Genomic DNA, 16,967 nt, shown 5'->3' on the forward strand with positions numbered 1-16,967 from the left:
TCTGAGGTAAAAAAAAGGGGGAAATTTTGGTCCAGCTACAAGACATTTATCAGCTAAGTCCTCATAAATGTTGTGAATTATCTGTTTACCACCATAAGATTAGAATCAAACCTTAAATTTTATTTTGTTGTGTAGGTCACATCAGAAGATCATAAAAATACTTTAAAAATATTTGAGTTCAGTGCATACAGATCTACTGCAGATACTTAGGAATGCTTCTGCTTGGTGGTTCAAACTGGTATGATCACAGGAAGAATTATATTTAGCTTTTTTATAAAGTTACCAGCAATAAGACTTGTAGATACAGGGTTTCTTTTTAAATTTTACCCTGAAATTACATTAGTGAATAAGGCAACATTCCTCAGGATGACATTAGGATATAATTGATTGTTTTTCCAGATTACAAGAGGAACCTACCTCATCACAATAAAGGAAAAGCTTTGCAAAACCAACTGAAAAACCTCAGAACTCTCCTAAAAGCTTACATGCTTCAGAAAAAAAATGCTATTGTATCTAGCTTTAACATGGGTAGGAGGAAAGGGATCTCATCTCCTCATGCCAGAGAAATGCAATTCAGAAAATTGTAAAAACTGCATAGCAACCTATCTGGGAAATCCTACCAATGTGTCCAATCTGTGCTTTGTGTCCATTTGTCATGGCAATCTTTTATCTGGGAACAAAGGCACAATTGCTGAAACAGCTCTGCTTGTATAAAGTAACAGCGTGTCCAATAGGCAACAAAGGCTGGCTCAGTTCTCAGAACAAATAACCTGGCTGGCTCCAGATGAGCTTGCTCAAGGAACAGCAACCACACTTCCCTCCCACACGGAGCTGGGTGCCAGCACAGCCCAGACACCACCTGGACATCCAAGGAAACCTGTCCAGACCCAGGGGATGTGCCCAGCTCTGGGCTGGCCTGGATAAACAAATCAGAGGTTGTCCTATGTCAGTTCACCTTGGAAGAGCTGACGTTCTAAGTTCTTCACACAGGACTGGCCAGAGCAGTGGTTTTGCTTACCTTGACCATGACATCCAGCATGCAATATTTCAACTACTACTTACTGTGATAAGCTGATAAATAAGGGACAGTAAAGTTATAGTTATTATTTTTAGGTGGTCAGATACTGAAAAGGATGGTGTATCTTGTTGGTACCCAGAGAGAATATATGCATCACGTATGAAGAGAACAGAATATATGACAGAATATGGCAATTACCACTAGTAAGGAATTATGTCACTCTACCTTATTTTTAAAAACAGACTTAAGCACATCAACAATCAGACAATGAATTTATTTGCAGGATACATTTATCATACATAGAAAACAATACTTATTGTTTGGTTAATTAAATAGAGAAAAAAGCAAAACAAAACCACAATACATTATTCAGTGTTCCATATATTTGTTAGCTGACATTTTCAAAATGAAGCTTTCTTTTTTTCCTGTTTTTTAAAAAACCCATGATCATGAACAATGCATAGTGGGAACAAAGGGTCTAGAAATCTAACATTCCACAGCTGTGAGTCAGTGTGAAAAATAAGGCCATGTAGAAGGAAAAAAAATCCCACAGTGAATTTTTAAACAATACATATTCCATTGACAGGCTTCAGATAAGATCAACTGAGTATATGCAATTTAAAAACAAAGTAATGTAAGGAAAAGATGAATTTAAAATATTAACAAACAACTTGGAAATAGATTTTCCAAATAGGCTTGGAAATAGCCTCCAAACTTTCAACCAGTATCAATGAAGATAAATTATACTATGATGCTACAAAAACCATCCCAGGATGAATATCAAGAGGTGAGAAATACCCAAGTCCATTTTACAAAATATGCTTCAACTACTCATGCTACTTATCAGCACATATTTATTGAAGGAATGACAAAGTGTTAAGACAAAAGTTTGACCACCAGTCACTGAATGATTCAGTGAAAGGCTGGAAGACATATCTTCCTGCTCTGAAATGTTAATTACAAGTTCTTTTCGGGTTTCATGACAATGTAAATGGAATGAAAGGAATTGCAGTGTCATATCCTGCTCTTTGTTCCTGTCCTTTCACACCAGGTCAGCAGTGTGAAAGTTTCATAAAGCTGCCACGAACTCAAGTCCTTCACTGCCCTTAAACGCTGCCATCTGCTCTTCACACGATGGAGTGGATGAGCCCAAGGCCCAGGAGTCACAGAGCTGCTGTTTTGTGGCAGTCCCCAGTGCAATGTTCCCAAATGCTGCACTGTGCAGGGTGTGTATCCCAGGTAACTCAGTCACATTAAATAACTAATCAACAGAACATGTCACATGAAATTCAGGATCAAGAGGGTATAAAATATTTGCCAATATTGGGTCTTACCTGTGCTAAGGTTCGAGATACCTTACTCACAAAATTACAAGAACAAAGCTGAGGCAAGACTGGTTGTGGAAATTGGTCTGAATGCAGGTGTACAGAAAGCATATTTTACAAATAAGTACTTATATCTAGAGTTTAACTGACATATTTTAAAAACAGTTAAATACAGACAAGGCTATATAAACCTTTATAAGCCTTCTTCATCGGTCATTAGTGATATCCAGATGTGTATGAAAGCTCTGAATTTGTAAAACATACATAATTTATTTAAAAAATATTCCTACAGGTCACCCTTTGGCATCACGTAAAATGTATGGGAAGTATGGGAATGCTGGGATTGCTGATGTGCTAAACTGAACAAAACATATCCTCATTAAAAGAAAGCTGAAACACCCTGACTGCCATGGAGAGTTCTGTCCTGAAAACTATTTCTTCACTATGCTCTACAGAGCCTTGTTCATCCCATTTCTCCAGAACAGCACAAACAGCAGCAGTAAAGAGTGAAGGCTGACCTTTTTTAGTTGCCCTGAAAAATCTGTGTTTACCATGCTTGTAGCTGAGGCTTCACAGAAATAAAAAACATGCTTTAAACATCAGCGGAACAAATCTCATGCAGCTGTGGTTACATCATGAACCCATCACTTGTCTTCTGTTAATAAAGAAGTTAAGAATTGCTTTTGGGAAGAAAACATAAGTTTCTCTTTTTAAATCCAGAGAAAACCATAGAGAGAATTCACAGAGAGGTGGAAAAAGAAAAACAAAAGCCTACATTGCAGGATATGGAGGATTGCTGTAAGCTATCCCTAAAAAAGCACTAATCCACCCTATGGCTATGTGTGTATCTGTTACACAAATGTATGTGTACACACATATCCAGAAATGTAAAATGATCACATTAACTATTAACATGGTTGTCACAGAAACTAATAACATGGTTGTTTCATTCTAAATAAAAAGGATGAGTTAACACATTTTCCACCGTGGCTCATAATTTGGGATGACTAATCTGCAAGTTTGCCTATACTTTTTCTACAGAAGCCTCTATAATTTAATTTGTACAGAAGCAAGCTGTTTTTAAATTCCCAAGTTAGCAAAGAGCATGTAACGTCCCCCATGCTAAGGAGTTTGCCATTTTCATGTCATATCATGCACTATCAGAAAATGCTATGTAAATATTTGCTGATATAAAAAAACAACTTCATTTAAAAAAAGTAGAACAATGATTATAATTATGTAATTCTTCTGGAAATTTTCAAACAAAAGCTAAGTATAACATTTCTGAATATTAGACATTACTTTTTCCATCTGATACAGATTTAAAATGCATAGTATATACATAAATAATAGCAGCCATCCAATCTTTAAGAGTGCTGTGTTTTATAGTCCAGTCAATATGCCCTAAAATTATATTGATGGATTCTGTAGTAAAGATTCTGAGGGGCTAATTAGAATAAGATGTAGAAGGATTTAATTTAAGGACTTTCTAATTTTACAAAAACAAAACACACATCAGAAATACTGATGTAAAAATCCAACACACAAAAATCACTCTGTACTTTTGTGTTTTCTCTTGCTAAATAAATGACTAAAACCCAAGGAAAAATCATCCCAGTGAGTGTACATATGGCACATGCTTATCAGAATGTAATCCATATGTCAGGATTATAGAGAATGAAATGGACCCACTGAACAACTTCTTCTTAAGAGAGTAGTCCAACTTGACTATTACCTTTGTCTACACTAATCTAAGATGTGCTGGGTCACCATTCATACTCAGTTTGCCTAAAGTCTTTATGTAAAGATCCTGTACATACCTAAATCAACCCTTAGTCAAATTTTAGCATGTGGAGGAATGGACTCATGAATTATTTTTAAGCACTTCTAGTCCTCTCTCTTCCATACATGGTATCTAGGGTCTTTACAGGGCACTAGTGGGTCTGTTTTGCTAAAGCCATGACCAATGGCTTCTCCACCCTCTTCTTCCTTATGAGGTCAGACACAGACTGAAGTTCTACTCAGTAGAACTGTGGCTTTCACTGACTGTGTAAAGTACACTGGCTTTTGCTTCATTTGATAAAACTTCATGTTTTGGTAACACACTAAATAACCAGGAACAGCCAGCCAGCCTCATTATAGCAAATGAAATTTGTGCATGCCAATTCAGAAGCTTTGGGTTTTCCCAAATCTGTTGCCTACATTTCCATGAGAGGCACTATGCTAAAGGATTGTTCCAAGCCATTGTAGTCAACATGAATAAATAAATATCAAACTTGACATGTTTTGAAAGTCAATATCCTGTCTTACTAAACTACATTAAAGCTTTTAAGTCCAAATTATTTTGCACTGTAGATTGGATGATACAGAGGAAAGTGTTATAGAGCCACTGAAAGGAAGAGCTCAGGTCAGTAAACAGCCACTGAGGTGAGAGGGCAGTCTGGAACAGTCTCAGAGCCAGGCCTTGTGCAAGGACCAGGCTGCTCCTGTCCTCCTGCCCACTGAGGGATGGCAGAGTGGCCCATCTGCTACCCTGGATCCTCTCTGTGTTTCCAGGAGTGATGACAAGTTAGACTTAACGAGTGTAGTTTGCTTTTCCTTTCTTGCACTTTGTTTTACTTTTAATGGTCCCCAAAGGGGCCAGCTCACACTGGACTGAAGGGTTCACTCTCTCCTACAAGGAACTGTCCCAGTTTGCCTGGGTTGAAATGACTGAAAAGGAGAGGCATAGGCCAGCCACCCCACAGAGGTGAACTTCAAGGGGCCACCCAGCCTGTGGCAGTGCTGGAAGTGGATGCAAACTAGCCAACAACAAAGAAATAAACATGGTTTATTTAATCATTACTGCTTGCATCATTGTAGGAAAGGAGTGCATCTGAAGTGTGAAAGTTACTGTGCAAAAGTACACATCAGTGGGCAAATGCAAACATCATAGAGTTATACATTTGTGCAGCAACACCAGGAATTGGGCTCAGCCCCCTTTGAAAATATCCAGGCTTTCACCTCAAGTGCCAAAAGAATCTATTTTACCTGGTCCTGGATGTTTCAGTGCTCCCTGCAAGCCAGCATCTGTGAGCTTTGGTTCCACTTCAGTTCCTGGTGGAAAGGCCATTCTGTAAAGGAACTCTGAGCTGCAGCAGTTCCTATGGGGAACACTGTATGAGGCAGAAGTTGCAGGGTATTTTTCTAAAATTTTCTATTCCAAATATTTAGGCTCCCAAACCAGAGCATTTTTGTTTAGACATCAGCCTATATTGAGGCAAGGCTCTGACTGAACCTGGTTTAGATAAACTAGGCAATATATCACAGGAGGAAAAGACATGAAATATATAATCCTACTGGGTACAAAACATTGCAAACCTAAAGAACTTCAAAGCACATCAGACATACTCCAGTCAGTAAAACACTGACTATCCTTCCACTGTTGATTTAAGAACAAGGAAATGGTCTGTATTAATCTCAGAAAACAAAGCCAAATGTTTAAATAGTACAAGTCTCAATCATATTCTTCCTCTAAATAATTCATGTCTAAGACAAGCTAAATATCTTTGTTAGCTATCTTTGAACAGAATGAATCCTAGCAAAGGAAAATTACCCTTTGAAATACAGAAAACCATCAGTGAGTTACTGTACATATTGCATGCATAGCATTAGAAGATAGACACCATAAAAACAACAGGTTTCACTTTCAACTGTGAACAGGTAGAATACAGTATTATTTTCTGAGTAAAACACCACAAACATTACATATCACTTAGGAAAACTGTGCACAGCATACTTCAGCACTCAGAAACTAAATTTCAGTTATCTTGTAGCTATTGCTGACAAATATTGCCTTTAAAAAAACTTCAGCTGTGTCTGATAACATACAACTGAAAGTGTAAGCAACACAAACATGTGGGCTTTGTTATCCCCCCACATGCTTCATTTTTAGCAGACATTGGCACCCCTCATCTACATCCTGAGGACAACATTCCTCCAGTCATTTTGGCCAGGTGGAAAGGAAAGCCATTAACCCAAATGGCTGCTCTCTCCCCATTAACACATGGTAAGCATTTACCTAGCTTTTCCCCATTTTGAGAACAGACTTTAGGGCTTCTTAAAATCCAGTTTGGTAGAATACCAGACTAAAAAAAAAAACAAAACAAGCCACTGAAGACTATGCTGATTAAGAAATTATCAAAGCCTACACAGACAATTATTTAAATTATAAAATAAAACTGTTTTTTTCTCCCACTTTACAAATGTTTGAGGCAAAATAATTCCCTTATTTTGAGATCTGAATTAATGAAGTCTGATTTTTTCCTATGAAATCTTAAAATGAAATTTCTCCAGAATAAATACAGAGCTTAAAGAGTAAATAAAAAGGCCCCTACTTTTTCCTACTACATTTCCCATGACCACAGGCATGGTGTTATAAAGTTTTAAATTAAAACAGCAACCAGCAGTTGATTGTTCTTTCAGTGTCATATTAAGGGAATTATTTCAATCTCAGTACTGGACACATTTTGAAATGTAATGTATTCATTATTTCTGTGTACTTTGAGAACTGATGGAAGAATATCCAATGTTCTATCGCGCTGTCACCATCCAAAGTCCCAGTGCAACATTGGCAGCCAAAAGTGCACTCCCAGCAAGCAAAATCAAAAAGCCAACAAGCTCTCTGTTTTGTTTTTCTACAATTAGGGAGCTCAGTGTGGCTTCCAGGAAGGAATTTAATATCCACTGACCATCCAAAGCGAAGCAGGGCACAGCATTGATAACTGCCAGTGCTCCTGATAGTGAGATGAGGTACCTGGTTGAATTAGTTAAGGTTCATTGAAAGTATCTGAGAAAATGCTAAAAAAATTAATAAAAAATAGAGATATATGTATTGTATTTCTAGTATTCAGAAAGTGACATAAAAAGATTATTTTTCTAGCTACCATTCTTTTTCACAGAAATTATATGAGTAAAATTAGTTTTATGCCATAACATACCCACTCAGGGAATTGCCTTTACAGATTTTTGTTTTGTTTTTTAAGAGCTAAGTTGGGATACTTAAACCTGCACTCCTCACAACTTGAGTGAAAGCAGGAGACAGCAAAACCATCATCTTCTTTGCTTGCTTTGTGTGGTTTTGGAGGAAGTTTATAGCTCTGATGCCATGCCTGAACTAAGAAGGTATTCTAGACCCAAGTATGAAATCATGATTAGGAATATTTTCCAAAACACTCCCTAGTAAATGACTAGAATATCATCAGAAATCTGACCTATCTCTCTTACCTACCTGTTGGCCAGAAAAGCTGAGTGGATTTCTGTACATGTGTGTGCACGTGGGAATGAGGCACGGGCAGGCAATTTTCACTGCTGGTTAAAGGCTTGCTAACTGCAGTACCCACCTCCATCCTGAACAGCCTGGCAAGAACACAGCCAGAAAGCAGCTGGGGCAGAGTGAACCTTGATGTGATCTCAGAAAACAGCAGCTTATGTGGTACCTTTCCTCTGCTTCTATGGACTTTTATCAAACTGAACTACACAGTTTAGTTATTCTATGGCCATACATAAACATTTCAGTTCCTAAGGCTAAGGATTCCTAGATTACCCACATTCAAGTCTACTAATCTATAAGTATGTGTATATATATAATCTTGTTCATTAATAAGCAAGAGTTAATTGAATTATCCTGTTTTTTGAACAGCTATTCTATTTTCTTTTGAAGAAAAAAACAAAACTGCCATATCCTCTTATTTAGTTCAGTATAATGACACAAAAATAATAAAACTCTGATATTGCAAAGCTAGCAAGCACATAGCTTTTTTCCTGACTTAAATTCAGGCTTACTTTGGCTTTCTTGTCACATCTGTTAAGGCTCACCCTCAAGAGTTAAAAAAAACACTGACCAAAAATATGCTCTTAAGCACAAGAAAGTGAGAGATTTCATTTTTAGTTTGGCACATAGACAATAATCAATGCAGAGATGGGATAAAGATGTCAAATCTCTACAGAAATATTTTAGGGCATCCTGTCTAAAATGACATCCAACTGAAGCTTTTAGGTCACTGAATTCTGAACAGCTCCCTTCTTACCTTAAAAGAACAAACATACTTCAAAGGATACTTGCAAAATGTCTCTATCACCACAGGCAGATCGATACTTAGAAAGTTTTGTCGTGGTACAAAACTGCTGAGACTTACTGAAATGAAAATACACAAAGCAGGAAAAGTCATTCCAGGGTTATAAAATTATGAATTTTAGATTATAATTTTGCAGAAAAATCACGTGAAATGACCCTCTTCCAGGACAAATAATCAATCTCAATAAGGGTTTGATTAGGTTTTTTTGTTTTTACAAGAGTGCAGCTATTATATTTTTCTTAAATGTGTCCACTGTCACAGTAAAGTCACTACACAAAGCACAATCAGCATTTCAGTAAAACTAGATCTAAAGTACATATTTTCAGAGGCATCCTTAGTCATAAAGACCCAACTGTATGACTCCAGTATTTTTCAAAGAAAAGACATTATAGTTACCAGACTTTTTCAACATATGCAGTCCACATGCATACAGTGGGTGCACACAGTGATTTTTTGGCCAGAAAAAATTTTCTCTGGCAGTACCTGCAGAAGAACCCCCCAGCCCATGAGGCCGAGCTCATAGTGCACCAGGAGAGGGGGAGATGGAGAGCAGAATTCCAAAGTCCCTCTGAGAAAGCAAAGGCTACAAGGGGATTCACAGCTGCATCACACACCACCAGTTAGCTGATGCCTCAGGTTTTAGCTTTTATATTTTTCAAATTCTGTACGGCTTTAGTGTACGGGTCTGGGTCTAGGGTTCATATCAGGGGATAGTAAGCTCTCTTCACAGAGCAGGCAGACAAAACAATTCCTTCTCTAGCTGGGGACCAAGGACAATAGACCCAAATTTCAGGCCCAAGAGCATAACCAATGGTGGAATGAAGAGAGAAAAACAAGCAGTATAGGACTTCATAATCTAAAGCTATAATTGGACAATTAACTCCAATATGCCAATGGACCAGAACTCATAAAAGTGAGAGACCTTGTGACCTGTCATCCATTATGTGACCCTTTTAGGTTCATCTTGGGTGTAGTCCTGGCTGGGCTCTTGTACTGCCCAAGGTGCATCCATTGAGGCCTTTTAATAAATCCCTACTTTATTCTTCAACTCTGTCTAGCCTCTGTTCTAGATCAGCCTTCACAGGGCATCATAGTCAGTACATAAGTAGCTTCTCTTCTGTTCAGATGATAAGTGACTTCAAGATATATCTTGGTGCAACTCAAAAACCTGGGAGGTGGGACTTGGCATCCATAAAAATAGTGACTGGAAAATTGCAGTGTCGAGGATCACATAATCTTGAATACTACTCTGCACACTGTTCTTTGAAGGTGTACATGAACCTTCAGTAGACTGCATGTCAAATGTTTCTGAGACATTCTTCAGGGCAATTGCAGTAGTTTGAGACCTGCCAGAAGGCACTATGTTAGTACAGTGATGTTCCACCCATTCAGGGTCTGCCAGCACAAGGGACCATTTGAGAACCATTCTGTGATAGCTGCAAGAAGAATGCCTTTCCTACTAAAAGGAAGGCACAGCAGGCTCTTATCCCCAGAAGGAAGAGGTAAGGGTAAATTAATGCAGAATTAGAAAACCACCTTGAGAATAAACTTGCAGAGTATCACCAATACTCTCTGTCTTTAAAGAATGACTTCAGATGTGAGTTGCTAGCCACAATGGCCTGAATTTTCCCTACCTATGTGGAGAATAGTTATAACCATAAGAAAGATATACCTCACAAAGAGATATTTGAAGGCAAGAGTTCAAATCCACTCAATACAAACATCCCTTGGGAAAGGAACTTCCAAGGACAGTTTAACCCACCCTTGGAGAAATTTTAACCATAGGCTAAGAGAACACTGGGAACATAACATACCAAAAGTACTGCTAAGTATGTCTTCCTTAAGAGTGAGATCAGATTTCTTCAGGTTCACTAAAGAATTCAAGGACACAGTAACAAAGACAGGGGAAAGCAGTTCTAAAGTCACATAAGGCAGAGAATATTGTCCATTCAGCCACATAAAGACATTTTCTTCTGTTAATAGATGCTCTTCTGAGACGTCCAGCCAACAAACACACCATGGGTTGGAAAGATATGGACAGCAAGGAGAACCAAAAAAAGAATGGGCTTGGTGTGGCAGCAAGCAGAGAGCTATTCAGTATCCAAACTGCCAGTGTGCTTGAAAGTCATGTTTTTGCTTAAAGCTTAAGACTGACCTTTGACTTAGGGGAACTGAGAGAAAATAAGTCTGTTGGATGACAGAGTGAAGACCACAACAGACAGAAATCCTGGATACTACCCAGCTCAGAAAGTCAAGTCAATCACAGAATCATAGAATGATTTGGGTAGGAAGGGACCTTAAACATCATTCTGTTCCAACCTCCCTGGCACTGGCAGGAACATCTACTAGACCAGGTTGCTCAAAACCCCATCCAGCCTTGCCTTGAACACTACCAGGGATGGGGCAGCCACCATTTCTATGGGCAACATGTTTCAGTGCCTCACCGCTTCAGTGAAGAATTTCTTCATTGTATCTAATCTCTTTCTAGAAGAAAGCCTGTATGATAAGCTACTGATTATCAGAGATACAACTGGGAAGTTCTTCGTGGTTTTTGAGCAGGTTTTAGTATCAAGTAAAAAAATAGCTGAACCACAAAAAAGCCCCAAAGATACATTTTTTTTCTTTTACCTATTCTACATACAGAATTACTCAACTAAATGCAATATTTTATTAAAATACTCTTTTAGTCTTATTTTAAAAATTATTGTTAACCAAGCAAACACTACAGCCTTCTGCAGCTTGATACAGGGGATTGCCCCAGAGCAGGTGCAAGACCTTGAACTTGGTCTTATTGAACCTCATGAGGGTTCAAGTTTGTTCAGGTCCCATTGGATGACTTCCCATCCTTCAGGTGTGCCAACTGCACCACTCAGCTTGGCATTGTCTGCAGACTTGTAGAAGGTGTACTTGATTTTGCAGTGGGAAGGCCGTGTCCCAGCCCTTGGATGGAGCTGCCCTATGGGATGTGCTCCCCTGCTTGGGAGGGCAGCTTCCCAGGAGCACCCCAAGTTCCATCCCCACACAGCCCTGCCCTGGCTGCAGAAGACCATGAGGTCACAGAACTCCATGGCACTGCACTGGCCATAACAACCAACTGCTCAGCCCCCAACCCCAACTGCAGCAGCAGCAGTGTGGCGGAAGGGGGACCATGGCCCTCGTCCAGCGTCTTTTCCTCTCCCTCCTTGTTCTCTTGATGGTCCTGCATTCTCGGGCTGCCAACTATGCTCCACAGAAATCACAGGAAGCGGGTAAGCTGCCAGCACTGGTCCAGCCTTTCATGGGCTAGTGGGGTCTTCCCTCCAGTGCTTTAGTGAGGGTTTCCTCTGTGTGAGCACTCCCCTGTTAAGAGAGTCCCAAGGGTTCATCTCTCCTGCAGGGGGGTTGCACATTGTGCTTGAAGAGTGTTGAACTGCCAGCTCAGAGGTCCCCAGGTCCTCTGCAGCTCTGGCAACCCACTGACATCTGGCTCCCACTTTGTTACCTGACCCCCATCCAGGACTTCTGTACATAAGAGCAGAAGATCCCAACACACAATGGAAACACTTCTCTGTGTTTGCTTCTAGCTGATTCTCTAGCAGATTCTCTGGCAGCTTGGAGGAAAGATGGTTTGGAGCCCTTGGGCGAGCTTGGACCATGTAAGTTCTCAATGTCCCTTCTTTTAAAAGAACAATTATCACTAATGTGTCAATAGCTTACTAATGAGCAATTTTCTTTAAGATGCTGAGGCTGATGGCTCACAGAAATCTGCAGCCACCAAGCATATGCATAATCCCACAGGTAAATTAGCTAGAAGAAAGTACATTTACCGCTTCCCCTGCAGCTCCATCCCAGAGCTTGTCCTGAGTACCTAGGTGACCAAAGCTACCAAAGTAGCCCCAGGCAGGATCACTCTCATGAGCTGAGGTCCACATTAGTGTTCTGACTTGTATACTGGGCAAGGAAGCTAGAGGGAACCTCCCCATCCTCCTATATCCTCAGTGCCTGTGCCATGCTGAGGCTCTACCTGTATCTGCTTTTGGCAGTACTACCAAAGTCTGGAGAAAAAAAAAGAATGTGAAAGCTGGTGAATCTCCTCAAGCAGACCAAAAGCATGCAGGTACTGAGCAGTCCTGCTGGGGTCCCTTATGGGGAAACATCCTGAAACCTGAGAGTGGCTGCAAGGGGTGCACATGGTGGGGAAAAGACAGACAGGGAGAGGATCTCTTTTGAAGGCCTGACTCCATCCCCTTGGGGCGTGGGAGCTGGCCCAGAGAGGGAGAATTCCACGTGGAACTTCCTGATGAGTTTTTGCCAAAGAAGTGACTGGCCAAGCAGCAATGCCCCCCACTCCTGATCATTTGAGCCCTGTTCAGAGGGACAACCATCCCCAAAGGGTGGGAGTATGCCTCCAGGACCAGCACTGGGGGAAAAGAAGAACATTCTGGTGATATCAAACATGCTGCAAGTTCACAAGTGGTAAATAGGCAGCAGACAGGCTAACACTTTGAACTGCCCTGCAGAAACGGCTGTAGAAACAACCAAAGAAGCTCCTAATGGCCAGTACCACATGGGAAGTGTTTTCTGTCATGGACCAGCCTGCACAGTAGCCATAGTGCTAGTCGTGCTTGCTATGACAGTTGGGATACTGGTGTGCTCTCTCGCAATCTGCTGGTGTGAGAAAAAACGGTGAGTCATCAATCCCCTAACAGCTCCTGCTTCCCTCAAAGGCAGCTCACAGCCACAAAGTGCTTCTAGTCAGGCTGCTGTGCAGGAGCAAGTTAGTGGCTGGTTGAAAAACTCTGCTGAGGCTTTTGCAGCTGTCGGCAGCTTTAACTGGCCTCTTATTTTCTGGGTCTTCTCTTGGGGGGCCTACTTGGACTGGAGCCAGTGTTTGCTCAAATTGAGCCTGCCTGGATAAGAGCAGCTCTCATGAGCGACAGGCAGAGGCAAAACAAAGTCAGGATGAGAAAGAGTGGGGGTAATATTGCTCTAGAAAGCAAGAGATGCATTGGCACCTCCTGCTGACCAGTGAACCTGCCTGAAGGAGTCCCTCTGCTTGGTGATGCCTCTGCCAAGGTGTGCCAGCAGCTCCACTCACAGCAGTGAGCCCTGCCAGCTCTGGGCCTTGCTGTGGAGGAGAGTCCCTGTGCCTCACCCGCAGCTCAGCCACCTCCTCTCTCCACAGGCAACTCTCTGGAGACCAGCAGGAACGCGCCCGCCTGATCACACACTCAGACAGCCAGACCAGTATACCTGAACCTGCCCAGCAGTAGCCCTAAGAAACTCACACATCTAATCCCTGAGCTGTCCCTGTTCCCCTGCCCGCCCTTGGCTGCCCTCAAGCAGGTGTGGGAACTGCCCAGCCCCAGCCACAACAGAAACAGCCCCCTCCACCCCCAAACCTGCTGGCCCAGTCCTCTGGACAAAGCTGAAGGTGAGCCTGCCAGTGTAGGGGTTGAACTGACAGAAACACAACCAACAGCTTCAGGGATTGGCTTTTTGTCTCAATAAAAGGGACAGTCTTCACACAAGTATTTGTATAGTATCAGAATATCCAGAGTTGGAAGGGACTCACAAAGATCATCAAGTCTAACTCCTGGCCCTGCACAAGACATCCCAGGAGAGACACCATGTGCCTGAGAGCATTGTCCAAATGCTGCTTGAACTCTGTCAAGCTTGGTGTTTTGACAGTCTCTGTCAAGACTGCTTCCCTGGGGAGACTGTTCCACTGCCTGACCACCTTCTGGGTGAAGAACCTTTTCCTGATATCTGACCTAAACCTCCCCTGGCACAGTTTCAGGCCATTTCTTGGGGTTCTGTTACTGGTCACCAAGAGAAGAGATCAATGCCTGCCCTTCCACTTCCCCTCATGAGTTTGTAGACCATGATGAAGTTTCCTCCAGGCTGAGGAAGTGATCTCAGCTGCTCCTCAAATAGTTTCCATTCTAGACTCTTCCCCCTCTTTGTAGCCCTCCTCTGGATGCACTCTAATGTCTTTATATCTTTCTTATATTGTGGTGCCCAAAACTGCCCCCAGCACCTGAGGTGAGGCTGCCCCAGTGCAGAGCAGAGGGACAATCCCCTCCTCCCTTGCCCAGCTGGCAATGCTGTCCCTGGTGGCCCCAGGACACGGGTGGCCCTCCTGGCTGCCAGGGCACTGCTGGCTCAAGTTCAGCTTGCCTCTCACCAAGACACCCAGATGTGTTCCTGCGGGGCTGCTCTACAGCCTTGCATTACACAGACACAGTTTGTCTGTATGCAGAGGTCAAGTGATATCCAATGCAAACCCCTTGTCAAGTTGAAGACTGGTATCAGAACATCTGATCAAAACTCCTGTTCATGAGCCAAAATAGCAAAATGGCTGAGACAGACAGTGTATTCAAAGGTTTCAAAAGACACACACAGCAAAACTTGAGTTTCAAAGCTTGACTGCCTCCTGACAAACACTTAATGGCTACTATCACCCTGAACCTGAAATTATGTCTACATTGAGAATGGATCATTGCCCTTCTTCCCTCCTGTTACAATAAACTGTTGTCACTGACAGCCACCTGCATGGATCTAAACTCCAAACCTTGCTGCTGAAGCAAGCTCCAAACACAGAGAAACTCTTCAGGAAGTTGCTGGACTGACCTTTAGAGACTATAATATTAAGCAATGAATTTTGTGGTTGTAATGGATCAAACCTAATGGTAGAAGTCAAATCTGTCCTCTGAGGAATAACAAAAGAATTACAGAAATTATGCTCTACAGGCATAATCACTTTAAAATTCTACTCCTATGTGTGTATGCAAACAGTTTTTTACAAATAACTTCTTAAAGAAGAACTACCCCTTTAAATGCAATACCATTATTTCTGACTTCTGAAAGACTGGCAGGTTCAATTATCACACCAATGAAAACTCCATTGCTCCAATGTATTGAAAAGGGAACAACATCAATTGATCTTCAGTACCAATCAAAGACACTGCTGGGAAGAGGTGAACAGCAATGAGCCCGGGTGAGAGAAAACAGTCATTGTTTTCCCACTCTAATTAAACAATCCTTTGACCTGGAAATAACATTTCTTTTGTTGACTCATGCTAGATGGTGTTGGCAAATATCGAGAAGGATTCACAACAGATACAATTTTAATTGGAAGTGACTTGTAGACTAGGTTGACCAAAGAGCTTTTCAAAACTTCTGCATGGGGGAAAGGGCATGTATGCCACGGAAGAGACAGACAGCACGGCATGAGATACTTCTGTGTGGTCTCCTGAAGAACTGTATGTGTAATCCTTTAAGCCTGGGTTAAAAGCAATGAAGGACCATCCTCAGTTATAAGGGTAAACAAGCATGGAAATACTGAGAGAGCAGGCTGTACCAGAAAGACCTTCACCATGGATTGTCGTTGCTCATAAACACGCCCAAAGCCAGGAAGTGCCTTTTTTATTTTAAAAGACTTGGATACAACAGAAGTAGGTGGCTGGTCAAGCTTGAGGAAATGATCTCTAGGTAAGTTCCTTCTTTTTGTGAAGAAAATCTTACAGTTTTGGTCTGTGATGGGTAAGAGTAACATTCAGGGATATGATGTTTCCTCAAGTAGTGTGAATTCCTAATATAAATCTTAGTCACTAGATTCTTCCCAACCAACAAGGGCCAGAAAAGGAAGCAAAAATATTGCACTATTAGAAATGACATGAGGGAATAAAATCCCTCATATATAATAAAGAAGAAACACTGCAATTTTGCATGGCAGTACTGACAGGGCTCTCCATTTCAACCTTACAGAGCAACTGTCCAACAGAGGAAGGGACTTTAGAACATAACTGGCCTGCCATAGGAAGAGTTTAAAGGACTTAATACCATGTGTTTTGAACTGGCAGTATGAATTTATATTGGATAACATTAGATACTTTTTACAGAAAGAATGCTAATTAAAAGCATTAATGTGTCTGCCCCAAACAATATGCACTCCTAATCATGCTTCTGTTTTAGTTTTGGCCAAATCTCCATCCCTGTAAGTTAATTTAGGATTATAATTCTTGAAAATTTTGCTATTTTTAAATACTGGAAACAAGTGGTATCTATTGCCTCCATAACAACAAAAGTATTTTTGCTAGGATATTTAAATTTGAGGCAACAGAAAGATTTAATAGAAATAAACTGTTAAGACTATTTCTTCTAAGTAGCTAATACAGAAATACTTTTTAAAAAAATACATGTCATCTGAAGTTACCTTCAAATGAAAATATGAAATAATTACTGCTTTTCCATAAACCAGGACTACCATGACAACAATACAAGCCTAAGCAGAAAATAATGCATGCATAATTTTAGAATGTTATTCAAACATTGCTTCAGTGACATTTCTAGAGAAAGTATAGTCATAGTACACACTAGTACTACAACTCCCATATTATGTTGTGTGTTAAATATAGCCCCACTCTAAAAAGTAACATTTCCTGCAGGCAGAAAGATCACACTACAGAATAGGCATTTCATTAAAACATATTCCTATTTCAAAGCTCACACAGTACAGGAAGAAAT

General features: G+C 40.9%; 1 protein-coding gene across 3 annotated transcripts in view; it reads right to left on the bottom strand.

Annotated features, from left to right (window-relative positions):
• Positions 1-1,273: 1,273 nt before the first annotated feature.
• MBTPS2 (membrane bound transcription factor peptidase, site 2) overlaps positions 1,274-16,967 on the bottom strand; it is a 40,624-nt gene continuing 24,930 nt past the window's right edge. For all 3 annotated transcript variants that reach the window (XM_063182476.1, XM_063182482.1, XM_063182487.1), the window contains exons 10-11: positions 8,443-8,518; positions 1,274-7,138 (exon numbers count right to left, since the gene is read on the bottom strand). In XM_063182476.1, the coding sequence (XP_063038546.1) occupies positions 6,916-7,138; positions 8,443-8,518 (299 nt within the window). In that variant the 3' untranslated portion in view covers positions 1,274-6,915. The remainder of the gene's footprint in view (positions 7,139-8,442; positions 8,519-16,967) is intronic.

This window comes from Melospiza melodia, chromosome 2, assembly GCF_035770615.1.
Source record: "Melospiza melodia melodia isolate bMelMel2 chromosome 2, bMelMel2.pri, whole genome shotgun sequence".
Taxonomy (NCBI): domain Eukaryota; kingdom Metazoa; phylum Chordata; class Aves; order Passeriformes; family Passerellidae; genus Melospiza; species Melospiza melodia.